Source organism: Taudactylus pleione, unplaced genomic scaffold (genome assembly GCF_031769625.1).
Source record: "Taudactylus pleione unplaced genomic scaffold, aTauple2 ptg000017l, whole genome shotgun sequence".
In the NCBI taxonomy this organism is placed as follows: Eukaryota; Metazoa; Chordata; class Amphibia; order Anura; family Myobatrachidae; genus Taudactylus; species Taudactylus pleione.
In genome coordinates, this window is record NW_028284419.1 from 14,245,446 (window position 1) to 14,265,274 (window position 19,829).

At 42.5% G+C, this 19,829-nt stretch overlaps 1 protein-coding gene across 1 annotated transcript in view; it reads right to left on the reverse strand.

The window, feature by feature from the left end:
• Nucleotides 1-19,829, reverse strand: part of HS2ST1 (heparan sulfate 2-O-sulfotransferase 1) — a 182,867-nt gene that overhangs the window by 18,009 nt on the left and 145,029 nt on the right. The window contains exon 3 of the mRNA XM_088481942.1: nt 574-659. Within this exon, the coding sequence (XP_088338068.1) occupies nt 574-659 (86 nt within the window). The remainder of the gene's footprint in view (nt 1-573; nt 660-19,829) is intronic.

Consider the following 19,829-nt stretch of genomic DNA (forward strand, 5'->3'; position numbering starts at 1 on the left):
CGCCAAGCACCTGAGCACCACCACGGGAGGCAGATCAGCAACTGTAGTGCTAAATATCACCTAGACCTGCATTATAGCAAAGGCTGGCTGGGGATGGTCAGGGGGTGCCGTTTAGCAAAAGCTGAAATGCTGAAGGCTAATAAAAGACAGGACTTTTTGTTAGGAAACAAATGCAGGGTTTGTTTAATCTGTGCATTCGCCTGCTAACTCTAATATCTGAGGAAATGCAGAGATTAAACCCCACATTTCCATAGTCTCAAGTTTGTTTAGCTATAAAATCTTTCAACACAAGGGGTCGGGTGAAACATTTCTGTATGTTTTACAAATAGACCAAAGAATAAACATGCAGGAGATACTCAGAACAAAAACTCAGGATGTTTAACAAGATATATTTAACAAAATTAAGTTATTATTCTATTGGTAATTTAAGCTCTCAGCATGGGTGCACACTACAGGGTGACGTTCCTTAATGAGAAGTGGCTCTGCTTAGGCTCTAAATTATCCTGCAAAGATTTGCAGCCACATTGAACTAGCAGGAAAGGAAGAAGTTACAATGACTAATAAAAATCTTACTTTGCAAAGTCCAAATAGGAAATATGTCCATGGTAGAAGCCTGGTTTCATCTCCCTCCATGAACTTACATTCTTGACAAATCGCATCTGGAAAAAACATAAGGATTATAAGATCAAAATAGTCGTCAGGCAGAATGTAAACAGTTTGGGCTATGGAAATTGGTTTCAGCTCAATCACACAAGTTTGTATAAAAAGAATACATATATAGGAGTTGATCATAACGTGTTTCACTGGAAATTTTACACGTAATGACATCGCACCTGACTGCTGCCAGACAATTTGGATATGAACCATTATGGCGCCTGTCAGCCCCAGGTGAGCAATGTGATGTCATTTGTCTAACCTGCACCCAGCAGGAAAAAAGTTTTTTAGAAGTCTTGTAATATGGGGAATCTGCTATCATTACTAGGGATGTGCAGGCTCGGATAGGTTCGAGTTTGCACGCCGAGTTCGGATTTTTCCCTCCAAAAAAAAGGAACTCAGAAAGAGGCAAAACGTCATCTTGCATGGACAAACATCATCATTCCTGGACAAAGTCACTTCACTTTTTCCAGATCACTTCCCAGGTGCACAGGTGTATTCATTACTCACTGACACATTTTAAAAGATCCACAGGTGGAGCGAATTACTGCACTTGTGATTCTCTGAGGAGACCTGGAAAACTTGCACTGTTTGGGGTCCTGAGAACTGAGTTTGAGAACCTGTGCTCTAGACTAATGGGGGATTCAATTGTTTGTACCTCCCGTCTAAACCGCATTGGACATAATTCAATTGTTTTGCGCGACCTGCCCCCGAGGCTGCACCTCCTGAGGTAAGAGCAGAAATTTACATAAAGTAGGGTTTTGGGGCTGGTCGAGAGTGCAGATCGTGTTATGACTGCAATGCATCCGGGACTTAGCTCAGGAAAAGCTGCTTAACATGGCTAATCCCATGCGAGAAAGGGTCTAGTTGCGTATACAATTGTATAGCTCCCGTGCAATTTAGGAGAGCGCTACGGGAGGTACAAACAATTGAAGCTACCCCAAAGAGAATCCACTCAGTAACATAGGACGACCAAACAAGGGGGTTTGGGAACTTTTGTCTATTTTCATTATTTTAAAGTTGTTGCAAACTGTACAACAATTTGTTTTAAATGAAGGTTCTCTTGAGATCATGGGGGGGGGGGGGATTAGTAATGGGCACCCAACTGTGTAATTCAATTACTGCGCCAAACAGGCGCGAGTGCCACAGGTGCCCGGATTTCTGCTTGCAGCCTCCTGAGGAGACTAGCAGAAAATCGGTAAAAAGTCGGTAGTTTGGGGAGCTCTATCCAGGGCTTTAGACAGGTTTAGCCCCTTTTCAAGGTTAAGCCTGGTACATTTGGGCACGACAAGCATGATAAGTAATGGGCGCGCTCTGCACTCTCGCCAGATCGGAGCAACAATTGAAATGCTCCGGACGCCCATTGCTAACGGGCGCACATAATACAATTGAATTCTCCCCCATGAGAAGTTTTCTGATTAGATGACAAAAAATATATTCATGAATACTTTTGCAATGATGCTAATAGCACTTAGGATTCCAGCGAAGTAACAATTAATGAAAGTAATTAGACTTTTTTTTTAATTGAGATAAATGTGTGATGCACCCCACCAAAATGTCTGTTCTCAAAGCTGAATAAGTGAAATGAAAATCATAAAAGGTTATATTTTCATTGTAGGCAATACATTAAAGAAACTTGAATGAATGTTTGCTATATGGAAATAGGGTAGTAGGAGATAACTAAAATCTACCCACCACCCCCTTTTAACCATGAACCAGACAATTTTAGCAGAGATCAAAACTGTAGAAAGTTAGTATCCTGTCATACAAGAAAATATGGTCCCTTCCCAGCAATAATACAATGAATCTTCACCACCCTACAGAGATCTAGTACCATGAATGACATTTCCCATGTTTGTAGACATTTCCAAAGTGCATTTCAGATAATATTTTTTGGACAGGTTCAATGGAGACTACTGACACTTTTACAGCATAGAATAAAACACTTCCTCTAGATGAAAATCTGATGATTTCTGTTAGATAAATGCTTATACTCAAGAATGTTTCCTCAAACGTATATATATTCTTTGGTGCAGGAAGACAGACAACAATATGTAGAATAAGAACATGTAGTACAGTAATCTAGATTCTAAAATCCCACAAGCAGGGACCTCTCCCCTCTATGTATTTATGTCATCATTTATATATGTAAAATTATGTTCTTGTTTGTACCATTTTGTGCCCTTGAACGTTGTAGTTTTACCCTAGTTGCGCATGTGTGTAAGTTGCACTGCCAATCTGCAGCGATTAAATTGCAATTACGCTCTCAGAGTACCAATCACTTGCAAAGTGAGTGACAGGTAGTCAGCGTTTGGAGAGGTAATGTGGGATGCTAGAGAATCGCTGGCATGTCAGATAGTTTAAAAGAACAAATAGTGAAGGGAATTTGTGCTAAAAATAATTACCCGAATAACCGGGAACGTGCTAAAAATTTGGAATTTTTATTACATCCAAATAACAAAGATAATACATACTTTCACATAATTCAAATAAATACAATGGACAAATTAAGGGCTGATCCCTCAGCCTCAGATCCCACCCGTATCTGAAGAAGGGTTTATTGGAACCCTAAACATGTTGCATGGACTGCTTGCTGCCTACACCTGGGGGACTCTTATCTACAGCCTTTAGGACTCACCCACTTTCTGCGGTGGTGCCGAGCTACCTAGCCCGGGACCCTTTTGCTCTGCTAGCATTAGCCCACCGCAGCATCCACTTATGGTGAGAGGCTGAGGGATCACCCCTTCATTTGTCCATTGTATTTAGTTGAATAATGTGAAAGTAAGTTTTATCTTTAAAAACGTTTCCGGTTATTCGGGTATCTATTATTGGAATTTCCATTTGTCTTTTTAGCACCAATCCCCTTCACAATTTGTACTTTTATTCCATTGATTTTGAAAACTGATGTTTCTTTTCTTATTGGTGTTGTGGGAGCTGCTTTAAATCCAATTTATTGCGCATTTATATTGTATCTTTTCACTATTACATTTTACCTATGTCAGACGGTTAGGGGCATCCATAAATTAGCCATTGCGTTATCGCTCACAGCAGGAGAGCCCTCTCAGTGTTTGGAGAGCTGCTATGTCTGCGACAGTTTAGACTTAAGGCGCTTATACACTAGACGATATAAATGGATGATTGAACGATAGCTACATCGTTATCATTCATCGTCCGCATTATCGTGCAGTGGATATGCCGGGAATGACCAGCGAAGCGCTCCCGCTGGTCGTCGTCGGTCATCGCCTGAACATACTGCCCATCCTGACGATATCATTCAGTGTGGGCACAATATCCACTGCACAGTATAATGAACGATTACGATATCGTTATCATTCATTTATCGTGTAGTGGATATGCCCCTTTACTCAGAAGCCGTCTGATCGGAGTTCAATGTTTCCGGTTTTGTACGTGAGCGGTGGATGTCAGATGATTTCTGTGGGCGTCTCTAAGCACTGGATGGAGAGTGGCTAATTACCCTATTTTCACAAAGATCACAGCTGCGATGGCATTTGTGTCCACATCTGAATCAGGCCCACTGTATACTGACATCAGATCATAAACTGAGCAAACACTGTACACCGACATGAGACCATACACTGCCCAAACACTTTACACAGACCTTACTCTGACTGCACTTGTGCACAGACATCAGACCATACACTGATCAAACATGAAAATGCTAAGAGGACCTCACAATACTAGAACACTGTATTTTAATTTAATAACATTACCAATAGGTACAGTTTCAGGAAAGTACAGATATGCCTACCTACATCCTTGTCGCTGGTACGGCAAATCGGGCCCACGAGCGGATACACGCACTGCGTTCGCACCTGTGCCTCCATAGGAATGCATGGTGTGATCGCAGTACGCGCCATAGCATACTGTAGTGTATGCAGGCACACGCTTGTTGCGCGATCAGCAACAATGTAACTGGGTGCATCTGTAAAAGACATTATTTCAAGTAGGTTGGTTATCAACTGTTGGTAAAAACTATGCTTTTACTAGTGTTTGTATGTATATATATATATATATATATATATATATATATATTTTTTTTACGCCAATAAAATCCAAATCCTGATTTATGGTATTGGGACATATCACAATAACATTTCACATGTACATGTCACAATAGGGCATTGCCATGCCACTCTCTGCAGAGCATTGGTTAATGTGACAGGACTCCCAACCATAAGAATTTAATAAAAGGTGCCTAAGCCAGGTCACAAAAGGTGAGAAACTCCCTCAAATCGGGAAGGCATGAGGGAAAGAGGATTTAACCTATTGGTTTTAAACATTGAATACCTAGTTTCACCTGTGGTCAGGAGCAGCAGTGACACAGCAGCGTCTGTTGGGGGGCGATGCATGCTTTGTTAACTTACAAGCACAAGGGAGTGGGGTGCTTTCCTAATCTTGTTTTATATGCAGATATGCAGGTGTGCACTCAACAGCAGTGGGAAACCGACTTTAAGGCTTTGGTCAATGAAAAAGCATCAAGTCTGTAACAACTACATATACCGAAACCAATAAATAGGAAAACATTCTGCCCAAACGGCCATTGTGCTGGCAAGGAAGTAGCAGACGGTCTACTTCTGACTAATGCTGCAGGAAACTAATGAAAACTAATTGAGAGCAGTTCGACATGGAAGCTAAGAATTCTGAGGGGAGGATGGAAAGAGTTCTATGCACTCAGGCCCTGATTCAGAACCGGACGCTCTGAAAGAGCGCTTGCTCTGAATCAGGGCGTTTTTTTTTTTGTGCGGCCTCATGGCCGCTCGCATAGCTGTGGGTGACCGGCCAGCTTGCGACGAGACCCTTGTGGTAGGGTCTCGTGGCCGCAAGCCCCAGGGAGATTTCAGCTCTAACAGAGCCGAAATCTCTCCACTGACACTCAACATCGACAGCTCGCCCCCTTTGGTGCGAGACCCGGAGCGACAGATTGCCCCTCTAATCGCCGTATTCAATTCCAAAACACGCCAAAACGCAACCCAGTGAAAAGTACTGTCAGAATTGGGGAAATCAGCCTGACACCCCCTAAAGGATGCACTAACATTGGGTCTCAATTTACATGCCGCCAAATAGCCCTAATAAAGCTATTTGGGGTACTTAATGTGTCAATTTCTTCTAATTAGTGTCTTTGCACTAGTGGTGAAGAATAGCATTAAGCATTTTTTGGGGTTAAAACAAGTAGTCCTGTCAAATTTGGGGTACATGAAAATGTGTGGAAGCATGGTTTAAAGTTGCTAAAGTAAAGTTTAAAAAGACTTAAAAAACGCACCTGCAAACCAAAAAACACCTCACCCCTACTTGCAGACCCCCCAAGAGTCTATAGAGCTAGTTTTTAAGTTTGTACACCCACATTGCACTTTTTCGCCCACATTTTCTAAGTAATTTTTTGGGGTGTCTTCCCCTATTTTTTTTTTTTTGTACAGTTATCATTTGGGGGGCTGTCCCAAGGGTGCAGAATGGTTTTCCACCTTTGCACCCCAAAATAGCGATTTTGCACTTTTTTTCGACACCTATTCATAGGCGAATCTTTTTTGCCTATTACAATACATCGCGTTTTCGCGTACGTGAAAAGTGTTTGCAATTGAATATGGAGATAAGTTTCCACCGGCGAAAAGTTGCAATCGGCGATACTTTTTTGCGGATTTCGACTTTTCGCGACTAATTGAATACAGTGTTACAGGTTCTAATCACCTTATTTGCAGTTCCTATAATCACGTTTTCATAAATGCCTCCTACTCTTGTCCTCAGAGTGATTAAAATTCTATAGTAACAGTGTTAATTAATGAGATTGCCATTACAGCAGGATAGACACTTTCTCCAAGCAATGAAATTAGTTAGGCCAGTGGAACTAACCCATGTCTGGCTGGTGTGATTATAAAGCATTTTCCTATATTGGCTGGCAGACTTAAGCTGGCCACACACAGCGATATTTTACCCAATCTGGCCGATTTTGACACATTGGAACGACAGATCGTGTTAAATATGACCAAATCCTGAGTAAATCGTGAGTCCCCACTCACGATGCGATACGCGTCCCTGCTGGTCGCACATCGCATCGTCAGATCTGCTGTGCAGTAGGGCAGATCTGACAATCTAGGAGGCGATGCACTGTGAAAGTCTGACTGCCGGAGAGATCGTATGAAGATTGGACACCAAATTGTGTACAGATCGTGTGCAGAGCTGCCGGGGAGAGTTTCAAGGGAAATCGTACACATCGGCTGATCGTGTGCAGATCGCCATGTGTGTGGCCAGCATTACACAGCGGAGCACAGTTCTTGTAAAAACCCAACAGTGTATTCTACCATAATCTGATGTAGGTTATACCCTAGTGGCAGTACACTGCATCTTATTTTAGCCATATATTAAGACTGTCATGGTCTCCAGCGGAAGGGCCACAACAAAGACAGCCTCATCTTGTAACAATCACAATTTTCATGTGATGCCTTAATACACGTTATTATTGCTATTAAAAATTAGAGAGACAATATAGAAGCTCACCCCAGATGAAAGAATGCTGCAACATAAACATGTATGCACATACTTCTGATATTTGATAGACTGACAGAATTCTAGATATATCAGTAATCAAATGAGGAAATTCTGCATTCTGCAGATGACTGTGTAAAAATATCTGCAATGTAAGAGGTTCACCGTTTGTGGATTCAGACCAAAAAGTGATCAGAATCAGTAAATTCGGTTGTCCCGTATTTTGGATTTCAGCGACCAAACGGGGCTGTAGATTGCTAGTGTATTGTCTCTATCAGCCGTTTTGCTGATAGAACAATCTTATTTACATGTGACTAGTAAACGGACGACCCTTTGAGATGAAGTATGAGCACTTTCATATCTTGGATGAAAAAGATCTGCAAACCCCTAAAATACATCGGAAGTGTATGGGCCATATTGGTGGATTGGAGAACTGTAAAATTGGGGGGGAGGGGAAGAAACCCAGAATCGGTGAATCGTTTTATTGTGATTGCTGATTTATGGGCCCCATAACACTTGCTAATGTATGACTATATAGACAGTGTTGTTTTCTGACCATATACAGAACACAAATATTATGTATAAATGTTAAGCATTAATTTCCATGCCTTTGCAGTTTAGTCCAAATAAAGTCGGTAAACAAAAATGGAAAGTTTATTTTGTGTATGGATGGATTTAGCAAGGAGTACAAACCATCAATGTCCAGTCAAATTGTAGCAAATTAGGAATTTTTATGGGTTATCAAATAAAAAAAATATTCCAGATTCACATTAATATTTTCAGTTAAATGGATAATTTTATTTTTCTTTAAGCAATGTATTTTCGCATTTTTCTTCCTAAGTATTTCTGACAACCGATGTTAGTATGCTACAAATATTCTAGGTGTGAATGCAGCCATGGCTCTCATGGAACACAGGTCTGTTGCAGGGAATAGTAATGGCAGGAAATCATTAACCTTCCTTTTTTGCTGTGCAGTTGTAGTACAAGTCAGAGACTAGGTGCAAAACCCTAGGTTCACACCTCCGAGCAAGTTCGGTCTGCAGAGCTGAGAATGTCAGATCAGTAAATCCTCGGCTGGATTTTACGCACAGCTGGGGGCTGTACACTTGAAAGGTATTTTTTTTATTTTTTATACAGAACATCCAGGCATTTCAACAACACATTGCTCTCCCACTGCGTTGCCAAACTCCTGTTCTATAAAAAAATAATGGATGACATACATAAGCAAACTATTTCATAATAGTTCTTTATGAACATATCCAAGACTTGCAGTCTCTTCAGTTTATAAGAGTCCTTAATGAACCTCTGATGAAACACTTTGGATATTACACTATTTATACTACGCCACTTCAAGTTTTATAACTACATTTCTAAGGAAAGGTCCAAAACATATCTGATAATAACTCGTTATATTGCTGTAATACTGAACTCTCCAGCACCGCAATGTCTTTAATATAAATGACAGTCGTATGTTTTAGGTTTAGATTATATGCTCTAATCATCTACTAGTAACAGTCAGAAATGCGCCATCATTACACTGCCATATAGGATAATAGAACAATAGTCGTGGCATTTTTATATATAAACGGTGGAGATCTGTACACAATAATATTAGTGAATACAAGAACAAAACAGAATATGTGCAAATCAAGGTTTTCAACCATTAAACATACAGATTTGTCCTCATACACCTAGCCTCAATATGCCATGCGGCGCGAGATGCCTAGAGTGAGTTAGCCGCCAGGCCCTATGCATTTCGCCTTGCGACAAGTGTCTTGCGCCTAAAAATGTATCCTAGTCGAAATTGGATGTGAGAAACCGCTTCACGAGACAGCACTGAAAAATTTCATACGTGACACTTGTACAGTCTGGTGCATAAATATTTGGACATTGACAGAATTTTCATATTTTGGCCTCTATTCACCACCACAATGGCTTTGAAATGAAACAAACAAGATGTGCTTTAACTGCAGACTTTCAGATTTAATTTGAGGGTAATTACATCCAAATCAGGTGAACGGTGTAGGAATTACGACGGTTTCTATAAGTGCCTCCCACTTTTTAAGGGGCCAAAAGTAATGGGACAAACTAAACAATCCTAAATCTAACTTTCACTTTTTAATATTTTGTTGCAAATCCTTTGCAGGCAATTACAGCCTGAAGTCTGGAACGCATAGACATCACCAGACGCTGGGTTTCATCCCTGGTGATGCTCTGCCAGGCCTCTAGCTGCAAATGTCTTCAGTTCCTGCTTGTTCTTGGTGCATTTTCCCTTCAGTTTTGTCTTCATCAAGTGAAATGCATGCTCAATCGGATTCAGGTCAGGGGATTGACTTGGCCATTGCATAACATTCCACTTTTTAGCCTTAAAAAACTTTTCGGTTGCTTTTGCAGTATGCTTTGGGTCATTGTCCATCTGCACTGTGAAGCGCCGTCCAATGAGTTCTGAAGCATTTGACTGAATATGAGCTTATAATATTGCCCGAAAAACTTCAGAATTCATTCTGCTGCTTTTGTCTGCAGTCACATCATCAATAAATACAAGGGAACCAGTTCCATTGGCCGCCATACATTCCCACGCCATGACACTACCACCACCATGCTTCACTGATGAGGTGGTATGTTTTGGATCATAGAGAGCTGCCAAAATCACATAGGGACCAGACAATGCCAGCTTGTAAGTTCTCAGATACGGAGTGCAAGCTCCAGAAGTTCATAGGGAGTCAAGGTGTAGTCCAGAAGAAGTCCAGTTCTGAGGTCCAGTGGGAGACTGGAATCGTTCCACTTGTTTGTAGAGTACTCTGATTCGTTCCACTTGTTTTGGGGCCCTGCTTGCTACTAGAGCAGTTCCTTTCCTTCTCCATACTCTTCTCTTCCCATCACTCTGGTACAAGTTGATCTTTGTCCCATCTGTCCATAGGATGTTGTTCCAGAACTGTAATGGCTTTTTTAGATGTTGTTTGGCAAACTCTAATCTGGTCTTCCTGTGTTTGAGGCTCACCAATGGTTTATTACATCTTGTGGTGAACCCTCTATATTCACTCTTGTGAAGTCTTCTCTTGATTGTTGACTTTGACACATATACACCTACCTCCTGGAGAGTGTTCTTGATTTGGCCAACTGTTGTGAAGGGGTTTTTCTTCACCAGGGAAATAATTCTTCTGTCGTCCACCACAGTTGTTTTCAGTGGTCTTCCGGGTCTTTTGGTGTTGCTGAGCTCTCCGATGAGTTCTTTCTTTTTAAGAATGTTCCAAACACTTGATTTGGCCACGCCTAATGTTTTTGCTATCTCTCTGATGGGTTTGTTTTGATTTTTCAGCCTAATGATGGCTTGCTTCACTGATAGTGACAGCTCTTTGGATCTCATATTGAGAGTCGACAGCAACTGATTCCAAATGCAAATGTCATACCTAGAATCAACTCCAGACCTTTTACCTGCTTAATTGATAATGAAATAACGAGGGAATAGCCCACACCTGTCCATGAAATAGCTTTTGAGTTGATAGTCCCATTACTTTTGGCCCCTTAAAAAGTGGGAGGCACTTATAGAAACAGTTGTAATTCCTACACTGTTCACCTGATTTGGATGTAATTACCCTCAAATTAAATCTGAAAGTCTGCAGTTAAAGCACATCTTGTTTGTTTCATTTAAAAGCCATTGTGGTGGTGAATAGAGGCCAAAATATGAAAATTCTGTCAATGTCCCAATATTTATGCACCTGACTGTATATCGGATTGTGACTGAATCACTAAATGAAGCAGCCGCTTCATCGTAGCACTTTGTATACAGAGTCAGACAAGTGTCTCATATCAAATTAATCAGTGTGGTCTCGTGAAGCGGTTTGTGGCATTTGTTTGTGACTGAGAAGGGCGAAAGTAAGACCTAAATAGAAGCAGTTACATGGGATCTGGCACGCCGAGAAGGGCCGTTTGTCACGACTACAGCAATAGTGTATGAGGACACAGCTGTACTCTTTACATTCAATGATATAAAAATACGGAAAAAGCCTAATAATACCCCTTTCAGACAGAGAAAAGAACCCGGTAATTTTCCGGCTCTTGCCGGGTCGACCCGGCTTTTTTTTCTGTCTGAAAGGGTCAACACGGGACCTGATTCCCGGTACTTCGACCCAGGTATTTACCAGCGTTTTTCCCGGGTCTTACACGGGTTGGCGGCTGTCTGAAAGGCGCCGACCCGGGTTTTTCAACTCCGGGCATAGTAAACAGTGCTTATTGGCTGAGATGGCGGTGCATAGGCTGATTGGCTGGGTCTCCCTGATTGGCAGAGCGGGCGGGGCAGTGGCGCTGGTGTTGGATGTCATAATTGTACTGCAGAAAAGGAGAGAGAGAGAGAAGCATGGCGCACTGGAAGGATGAGGAGATCCGTGAGCTGCTGGCAGTCAGAGGGGAGGAGGAGATCCACAAACAGATCAGTGGCACAGTGAAGGACGCGATAGTCTACACAAACATAGCCAAGGTCCTCACCTCAAGGGGCATTGTGCGGACCCAGCAGCAGGTAGTGAACAAACTGAAAGCTCTACGCAAATACTAAAACAAAGTTCACGACCATAACAGGCGGAAAAGTGGTGCTGCCAGAATGGAATGGGTTTACTACGATCAGTGTAATGAAGTCTTTGGCAATTCTGCACTGGTTAATCCCATTGCCATATCATCGTCTAGTTGTGCATCTTCACGAAGTGTTACCCCGGAGAACAGCCAATCCTGCCCAATGACACCACCAATACTCTTTGATGACATCACAGACATAAGTGACACAGATCCGATGGCTGCCACAGGGGACCCAGACACCAATACACTTGAGGGTGTGGTTGAGGCGAATGGAAGCAGTACGAGTGGGATGCCAACTCCTGCACAGACTGAGACTCCGACATTGCGCAGGAACAGTAAGTTACTATACAGCCACTATTTTTGGGATGTTAACATTGTCCTGTATAGACTTGTCATTATAGTATGACTATGCTGATTTTACTATGCTGAAATCTAAACTCAATGTATCTGTTGCAATGTGAAGCTAGTGTGCAGTAGGCCGCAAGCACATATATGTTTACATTACGGCTTTGAATTCATTTGTAAATATATTTTTTCTTTTCTTCTATTCCTAGTCTTTCAAGTACCAGAGCGGAAGAAAAAAACTTCCAAGATGGAGCTAGCAACGCGCACAATGACCAGAATCCTGGTAAATCAGCTGCGAGATTCTGATGTTGAATTCCAGGCACAGGAGGATGCCCGACTCCAGCGCTTCTTTGACAATGAAAGAGAGTTACAAAATTCATTTGTCAGTCAGCTTGTTGGTCTACACGAACGAATTTCACGTGAAAACAGAGAGGCACAGATGTCCTTCCTTAACGGTCTAGTGTCTAGGTTACACACTCCACAACCTTATGTAATGTATCCTCCTCAGTACTCTGAGGGTCCTGTTAGAAATTACCAACAGCATAGCAGAGGGCTACCATTTCTGCAAAGTAACCCCTCCAATCCACCTCATGCTACTCCACATGGCACAGTGCATAGTTATCCAGATGGCACAGGGAATAGTAATATACATGTCACTGTACAGAGCAGTCCACATGCCAATACCAGTCCAGAGGGCACAGTGCCTAGCACTCCACATGTCACTGTGCATAATAATCCTGACGGCACAGGAAATAATAATCAATATGGCACTGTGCATACTTATGCAGATGGCACGGGGATTAATACACAGGATGGCAGAGTGCATAGTTATTCAGATGGCACTCATCATAACACTCCACTTAGTACTATTGTCAGCACTGCCTATAGACAGTTGTAGACTTGTATGATGTTTTACATGGTTGCTGTCTACTTTATATTTCTTTTTTGTTGAAGCTTGTTGTTTTTGACAATATTGTTTATCCTGCCGTTAACAGGCCTGGCAAGAGCTTAGGGCAATGTGTGGGTGCCCTTTAAGTCAGCTATGTGTATATATGGGGGTGTACCTAATTTAGAATGTACACACATTACCTCCATTTGTTTTGTATTTAAAAATTTGTATACTGCACTTAACAGGCCAGTCGTGAGCTTTCTCCCATGTGTGGCCGCTGTATTACCAAATGTATACTGTACATGTGTCGTTTCTAAGGCTGGCCCTGACACACAGTTCTAATAGTTGGGGTGCCGCCCCTATTATATTTTTCAGTTCCATGACAGCACAACCTATTTTTCTATTGTCTTTATATATATATATTTATATATATTTAAATTATTGAATGCATTAAGGCCATGTTGTTAATGGCTAATGCATATTTGTTGAAAAATAAAAGAAGCACTTTAAAAAATGTAATACAGCAAGTATTACATGTGACATAACATGTACATAACATGTACATAACATGAGGCTTTCAAATAAAAAAAATTTGATAGCATAGACGACACAAGTCTTGTTATGCAATGTTATTGTATGTATGCAGTGAGCAGACACCACCCACTTTTCATGACCTCATCTCTGTGTGCCATAAAAGCAGTCCATTTATTATGACACACTGTATATTGCAGCGATAATCTGGGTTCTGTGTGAAAGGGGTCTACCCAGGAATTTCCCGGGAATTATGTGCTGTGTGAAAGGGGGTTAGGAGCAAATTCCCGGGTCCTTCCCAGGTTGAACAATACGGGAAAAACCCGGGTTTTTGGGATTTTTCTGTCTGAAAGTGGTATAAATTACACAAGTGTGTTTGTTCAATTTAATCCACAAAAGTTTTCTATACAAAATGATATTAACAGAAGTCCCTAGCATTGTGAGACTATGCTTTCGATGTTCATATATGGTGATTAAAACCAATCTTACATTTTTGCAGTGTCAACCTAAAGTGCTGAATGTGCTAGTTAGCTGCCAGTACCAGACAGATTTTGATGTAGAAGACTTGTGTAATCTGAATTACTTTATTGGGGAGGTAAGAAAATGAAAGCACGGAGGTATAACAAGTGGAAGTTGTATACTTACTTATAATTAGTTTCCAACCTTGTTGGAACTGAAGCGATTAAAATAACTCTGTAAATATGTAGAATAGAAAACAATGGCTTATTCTGAGCTACCAAATAATAAATGTAGTCACATGCCTTTGATCAAATTTCATTATAGTGCCTATTAAAACAATACTACACAGCAGTCTACATATAGATCATTTTTAATCCTAATAGTCTCTTTACAGAAATGTTGCAACTGCGGTAGGTCTACAGGTCCCATTATCAGGACACCATAACTTCTAGGCAGACCAGCTGCTGTAATGTATCACTCCCAGGCTGGACTCCTACTGTACTATAGTGTTGAGAGATTGTGTCCAATCAGCTAGTCTCTGACCGCCATGCACAGCACAGAATTATTCCCGATACACCCAGGCTAGCCCAATCTGTCGGGGGATATTTTATGAGCTTATAAAGTTTATTTCCTAACTACCAAACAAGCACCTAATTTGCATGTGTTTGTGGTGAGGACTGCGTCACATGACAGGTAAGCTTTAATTATAATGAGCGCAAAAAATATTTCTATTAGAAAGAAGACACATTTTAAGCATATAATCAAAGGTCAAGATAAAGCCAACCTGTTTATAGAAGCATCACACAAATATAAAAGTGTATTTTCAAAATATAGCCTTTATATACTCATTTTATTTTATCTTCTAAACGGCTGTTGGATTTGAGCAAGTATTATAATCTGCAACAGCACAGACAGGACCCATGGTGCGCCAAACATGGAACATTTTATTTTTTTGTTCCTTGTGACCATATTAGTATTTTTCCAAGCTATCTCTGCTCAATTCCCTATTTGTCACATGAAATAATTATGTACAAAGCACAGCATGTGTACAATAGGAAATACAGTGGCAACAATATGCTCAACAATAAAAGAAAATACACAGAATAAGAGTAAATGAAAACAAATGACTCACTCCGAATAACTTTACTTTATCTGAAAAGGAAAATTCTACAGCATAAATACCAGCGGTGGAACATCGGAAAATGGGGCTTAAATAAAAGATCTAAAAATAACAATGAGTTTCCAACAAAAAGGCTAATTTGGCACACTATGCCACCTCAAAAGTGGCGAGAACAAATTTGATTAAGTGGAAAATGTTATATACCAAAGCAAATCAGTCAGTGAAATTAATGTGTCTTTGTAATATACAGATGTGTCCTTGCTCATCTAGCCTCAACGCACCATGAAGTGCCATATCCCTGGTGTGAGTGAGCCGCCAGGGCATGTGCAGCTTTGCTAGCGTCTGGTGTCTTTTTGTGGCGAAAATTAATCGATGTCACAATGTGATCCGACGAGGAAGCTCCAGGAGACTGCGGATTAATTTGATATGTGACACTTGCATATCTGTGTGCAACGGAGACTGTAAATGGCACTTGGCGTGGAAAAAAAGCTGTGGCTGTTGCATTGTAGCACTTCACATGCTGATTGAGAGACTAAGGGCCGTATTCAATTAGTTTCGCATCGGCGACAAAGTTCCGCCTGCCTGACTTTTCGCCACCTTCGCCTGTTTTGGACGTGAAAACTTTTCATGCGCGCTCCCGATTTACTCCGTATTCAATTGCCAAACAGGCAAAAACGGGACCCATCGAATGTGAACCAGGCGAAAAGTGCAGGATAAAATGGGGGAATAACTGTGTACCCCAGAAAGAGATGGTCTGACTACGGAAATCATTATGATAGGTTAGTATTAGTCATAATGGAACTAGTTAGGGTACTTAAGTGGTGGTAATTGGTTGCTATTAGCGTCTAGGTAGAAGTGTGGAAGAATGGCATAAAGCAGTGTTTTTTGGTGCAAATAAGTAGTTCTATCAATTTGGGGTGCTTGAAAATGGGTACTAGCATATTTTATTGTCTCTAAAGTGAAGTTTTAAAAAAAAGTGAAATTCCTCCGTCATACAAGCACCTACAATACCAAAAACACTTGGCCCCTTCTTAGAGCACCCCCAGAAGCTTATTTAGCTAGTTTTTGTAGTTGTCCCCCCTCCAATTTTTTCTTTTTAGTCCCAAATTTCGAAGGAGTTTTTTGGGGTATTCCTGGCAGTTTTTTCTTTTTTTGGGTGAATTGTCCTTTGCAGGGGTGTACCAGGGGTTCCGAGTGGTTTCCCAGCATCTGCACCCCAAAATATAGATTTTGCACTTTTTATCTGTGGAGAAAAAGTTTCTCCCAATTCAGTGCATTGACTTTTCGCATAGGTGAAAACGGACTGGAATTGAATACGGAGTTAAATTTTCAGGCAAAATTTTCGCCAAAAAATGGGCGAAAACTGCTTTCCGCTCCTAATTGAATATGGCCCTTAAGGTGCGTACACACGCAGTGATTTTTTGGACGACTGATCGATAACGTTCAGAAAAAAAATCGTAATGTCCAAAAAATCGTTCAGTTTCAGCCCCAAAACGATGAACGATAACTACCAATGCGCGCTCCCCTTTGTAGTTGGCAGTTAACGTTCATCGCATGAACCTCCCATCAAACCGGACGATATTGTCAGGTTGAACAAGTTCGGGGATGAGGGAGGGAGCCCGGCACTGAACTAAATAGTTCTAGATTTCGTTCAGTGTTTGTGCTCAGTGTTGTTCACAACACTGAGCACACCCCTGTCGGGGACACACATGGAGTGAATCGTCCCGTGTGTATGTACCATAAGTCGCACACAGATATAAAAGTGTCACATATTAAATTAATCAGCACAGCACTGGTGCATCCAAGTTGCATCGCAAATTGCATTTAGCCGCAAAAAAAAATAAAAAAAATGGGATTTTGGTACCTACCGGTAAATCCTTTTCTCTGATTTCACAGGGGCCACTGGAGGTGCTTATGCTGGGGTATAGCGGCGTGGATAGCTGGAGCCGGCACTTTAAATAATTTAGAAGTGTGAAGCTCTTCCCCCTCTACGCCCCACCAGCCCTCAGTTTAGAAAATGAAGGCCGAGAGGAGATGGAGAACAAGCGGAGTAAAAAAGGGAGAGAAGAACACACAATAACTGAATCATACAACATACGGAACAAGCCGAACAGGCAGGCTAAGAGCGCTGAGGTGGGCGTCCAGTGTCCCCTGTGGAATCAGATAAAAGGATTTACTGGTAGGTACCAAATCCCATTTTCTCTTTCATCCACTAGGGGACACTGGAGGTGCTTACGCTGGGGACGTCCTAAAGTTTTCCCCACGGGCGGGAGCGCTCTGCGGCGCCTGCAGGCGGCCAAAACAGGATGCCGACATAGCAAACATATCAAATTTGTAAAATCTGACAACGTGTGAACTGAAGACCAAATGGCCGCACGGCACAACTGTGACGTGGAGGCTCCTCTACCGGCCGCCCATGACGCACCCACAGAATGTGTGGGATGAGCTGAAATAGACGAAGGAGGCCAACGGTCGGCACTAACATAAGCCTGATGAATAGTCAGCCGGATCCAACGTGCTTAGATGCTGGCCAACCCATGCGAACAGCATCATAGAGGACAAAAAGTGACTCGGACTTACGGAGGGACGCTGTCCTGGCAACATAGATCCGGAGAGCCCTAGCCCATCCAAGGTAGAAGGACCACCAGAGTCCTCCACCAACGATGGTACCACAATAGGCTGATTAATATGAAAAGCCGACACTATCCTGGGAAGGAAGGCGGCTACTGTCCGGAGTTCTGCCCTATCGGCATGAAACACAAGGTAAGGTGGCTTATAGGACAGAGCACCCAATTCCGAAACCCTACGAGCCGAAGCGAGAGCCAAGAGGAGGACCATCTTCCAGACAAAGGCCAGAATCCAGACCTGTCTGAAAGAAAAGCAAAAAAAAAAAAAAAAAACCGGGACAAACTAAAAGTCCTAGATGGAAGAGCCTGACTGGAACACCGTGAGATATAAGCACGCCAGATGCGATGATAATGCGCAGCCGAAACTGGCTTCCTGGCGCATAGCATGGTGGGAATAACCGTGTCTGGGATACCTTTGCGTCTTAGGATATCGGTTTCAAGAGCCACCCGTTAAACGCAGCTGCGCTAAGTTGTGGTGTATGAAAAGGCCCTGCTGTAGAAGATCCAGGCGCAGAGGAAGGGGCCACTGATCATCCAACAACTTCTCCGAGGCCAGTTTGGAGCCACGAGAACTACAGAGGCTGTCTCTTGTTTTATCCTTTCTAAAAGACGAGGAAGAAGTGGAATCGGAGGAAAAATGTAAATGAAGTCGTAGATCCACGGACTTGTCAGAGCGTTTACTGCTTCCGCCTGCGGATCTCAACTTGACACGTATAATGGGAGCTGATGATTCAATCGTGACGCCATGATGTCCACCTGAGGACATCCCCATTGACGTATCAGCGCGTTGAACACATCTGGATGAAGCTGCCGTTCTGACTGGTTCTCGGCCCACCGGAGGATCTGAGTTGCTTTTCGCATAGCCATGCGACTCAGAGTCCCTCCTTGGCGGTTGATGTAAGTGACGCCCGTCGCGTTGTCGGACTGAACTCTTACCGGACGAGTCTTTAAAATCTCTGTCTATCAGAGCCTTGTAATTCGCTCTGAGTTCCAATACATTTATGGGCCACTTCTGTTCTAGAGGGGACCATCGACCCTGAAAGTAATAATCGAGGACTACTGCTCCCCATCCTCGAAGGCTGGCATCCGTTGTTACGATGATCCAGTCCCACACTCCAAATCTTCTGCCTGCTAACAGATTGTTGAATTGTGTCCACCAAAGAAGGGCTACTCTGGTAACCGGGCTCAGACGGATCTGTCGATGTAGAAGCAGATGAGACCCTGACTCCTGTGTTAGCAGGTCCAGCTGAAATACCCTGGAGTGGAACCGGCCAATCTGTAGCACTCCGCAAGCAGCTACCATCTTCCCCAAGAGATGCAGACAAAGAAGCATTGACACCTTCTTTGGTGTGAGGACCAGTTGAACCAATAACCGGATATCCCTGGCCTTGTCTGTTGGAAGAGAAAACCTCTGTGGTTTCGTATCCAATATCATGCCCAGAAACAGAAGTTTCTGGGACAGACTGAGATTCGACTTATTGAAGTTGATTATCCAACAGTGTTGGATTAGAGTGTAATATGTCAGTAAGGCATGATCTGATAGAAGACACACCGATGGAGCCTTGAGTAACAGGTCGTCCAAATAAGGGATTATGTTCACTCCTGATGACCGAAGGAGAGCGATCATGACTGACATGAGTTTGGTGAATATGCGGGGAGCCGAGGATAACCCGAACAGCAATGCCCGAAACTGATAATGATCTTTCAATATGGCAAAACGCAGAACGGTCTGGTGTGGTTCCCAGATGGGAACATGGAGATAGGCATCCTTGAAATCCAGGGATAATAGGAACTCCCCTAGTTCCAAGCTCGCTATGACTGACTGCAGAGACTCCATTTTGAAACGATACATCTTCAGATAGAGGTTCAAGGTTTAAAAAGGGCCCTGACTGAGCCATCCGGCTTGGGTACTACAAACAGGCTTGAGTAAAATCCCATACCTCCTTGATGTTCCGGAACTGGAACTAACACAGACGATACCACTAGAGACTGGATAGCCTCCTGTAGAACCCTGTCTACAGGTGTTGGCAGACTTGTAGTGAAGAACCGAGGTGGAGGGGGACTTCGAAGTCTATTCGGAAACCCAGGGAAATTAGTCTGCGGATCCACGGGTCTGTAGAGGTCTGGTGGTTCCAAA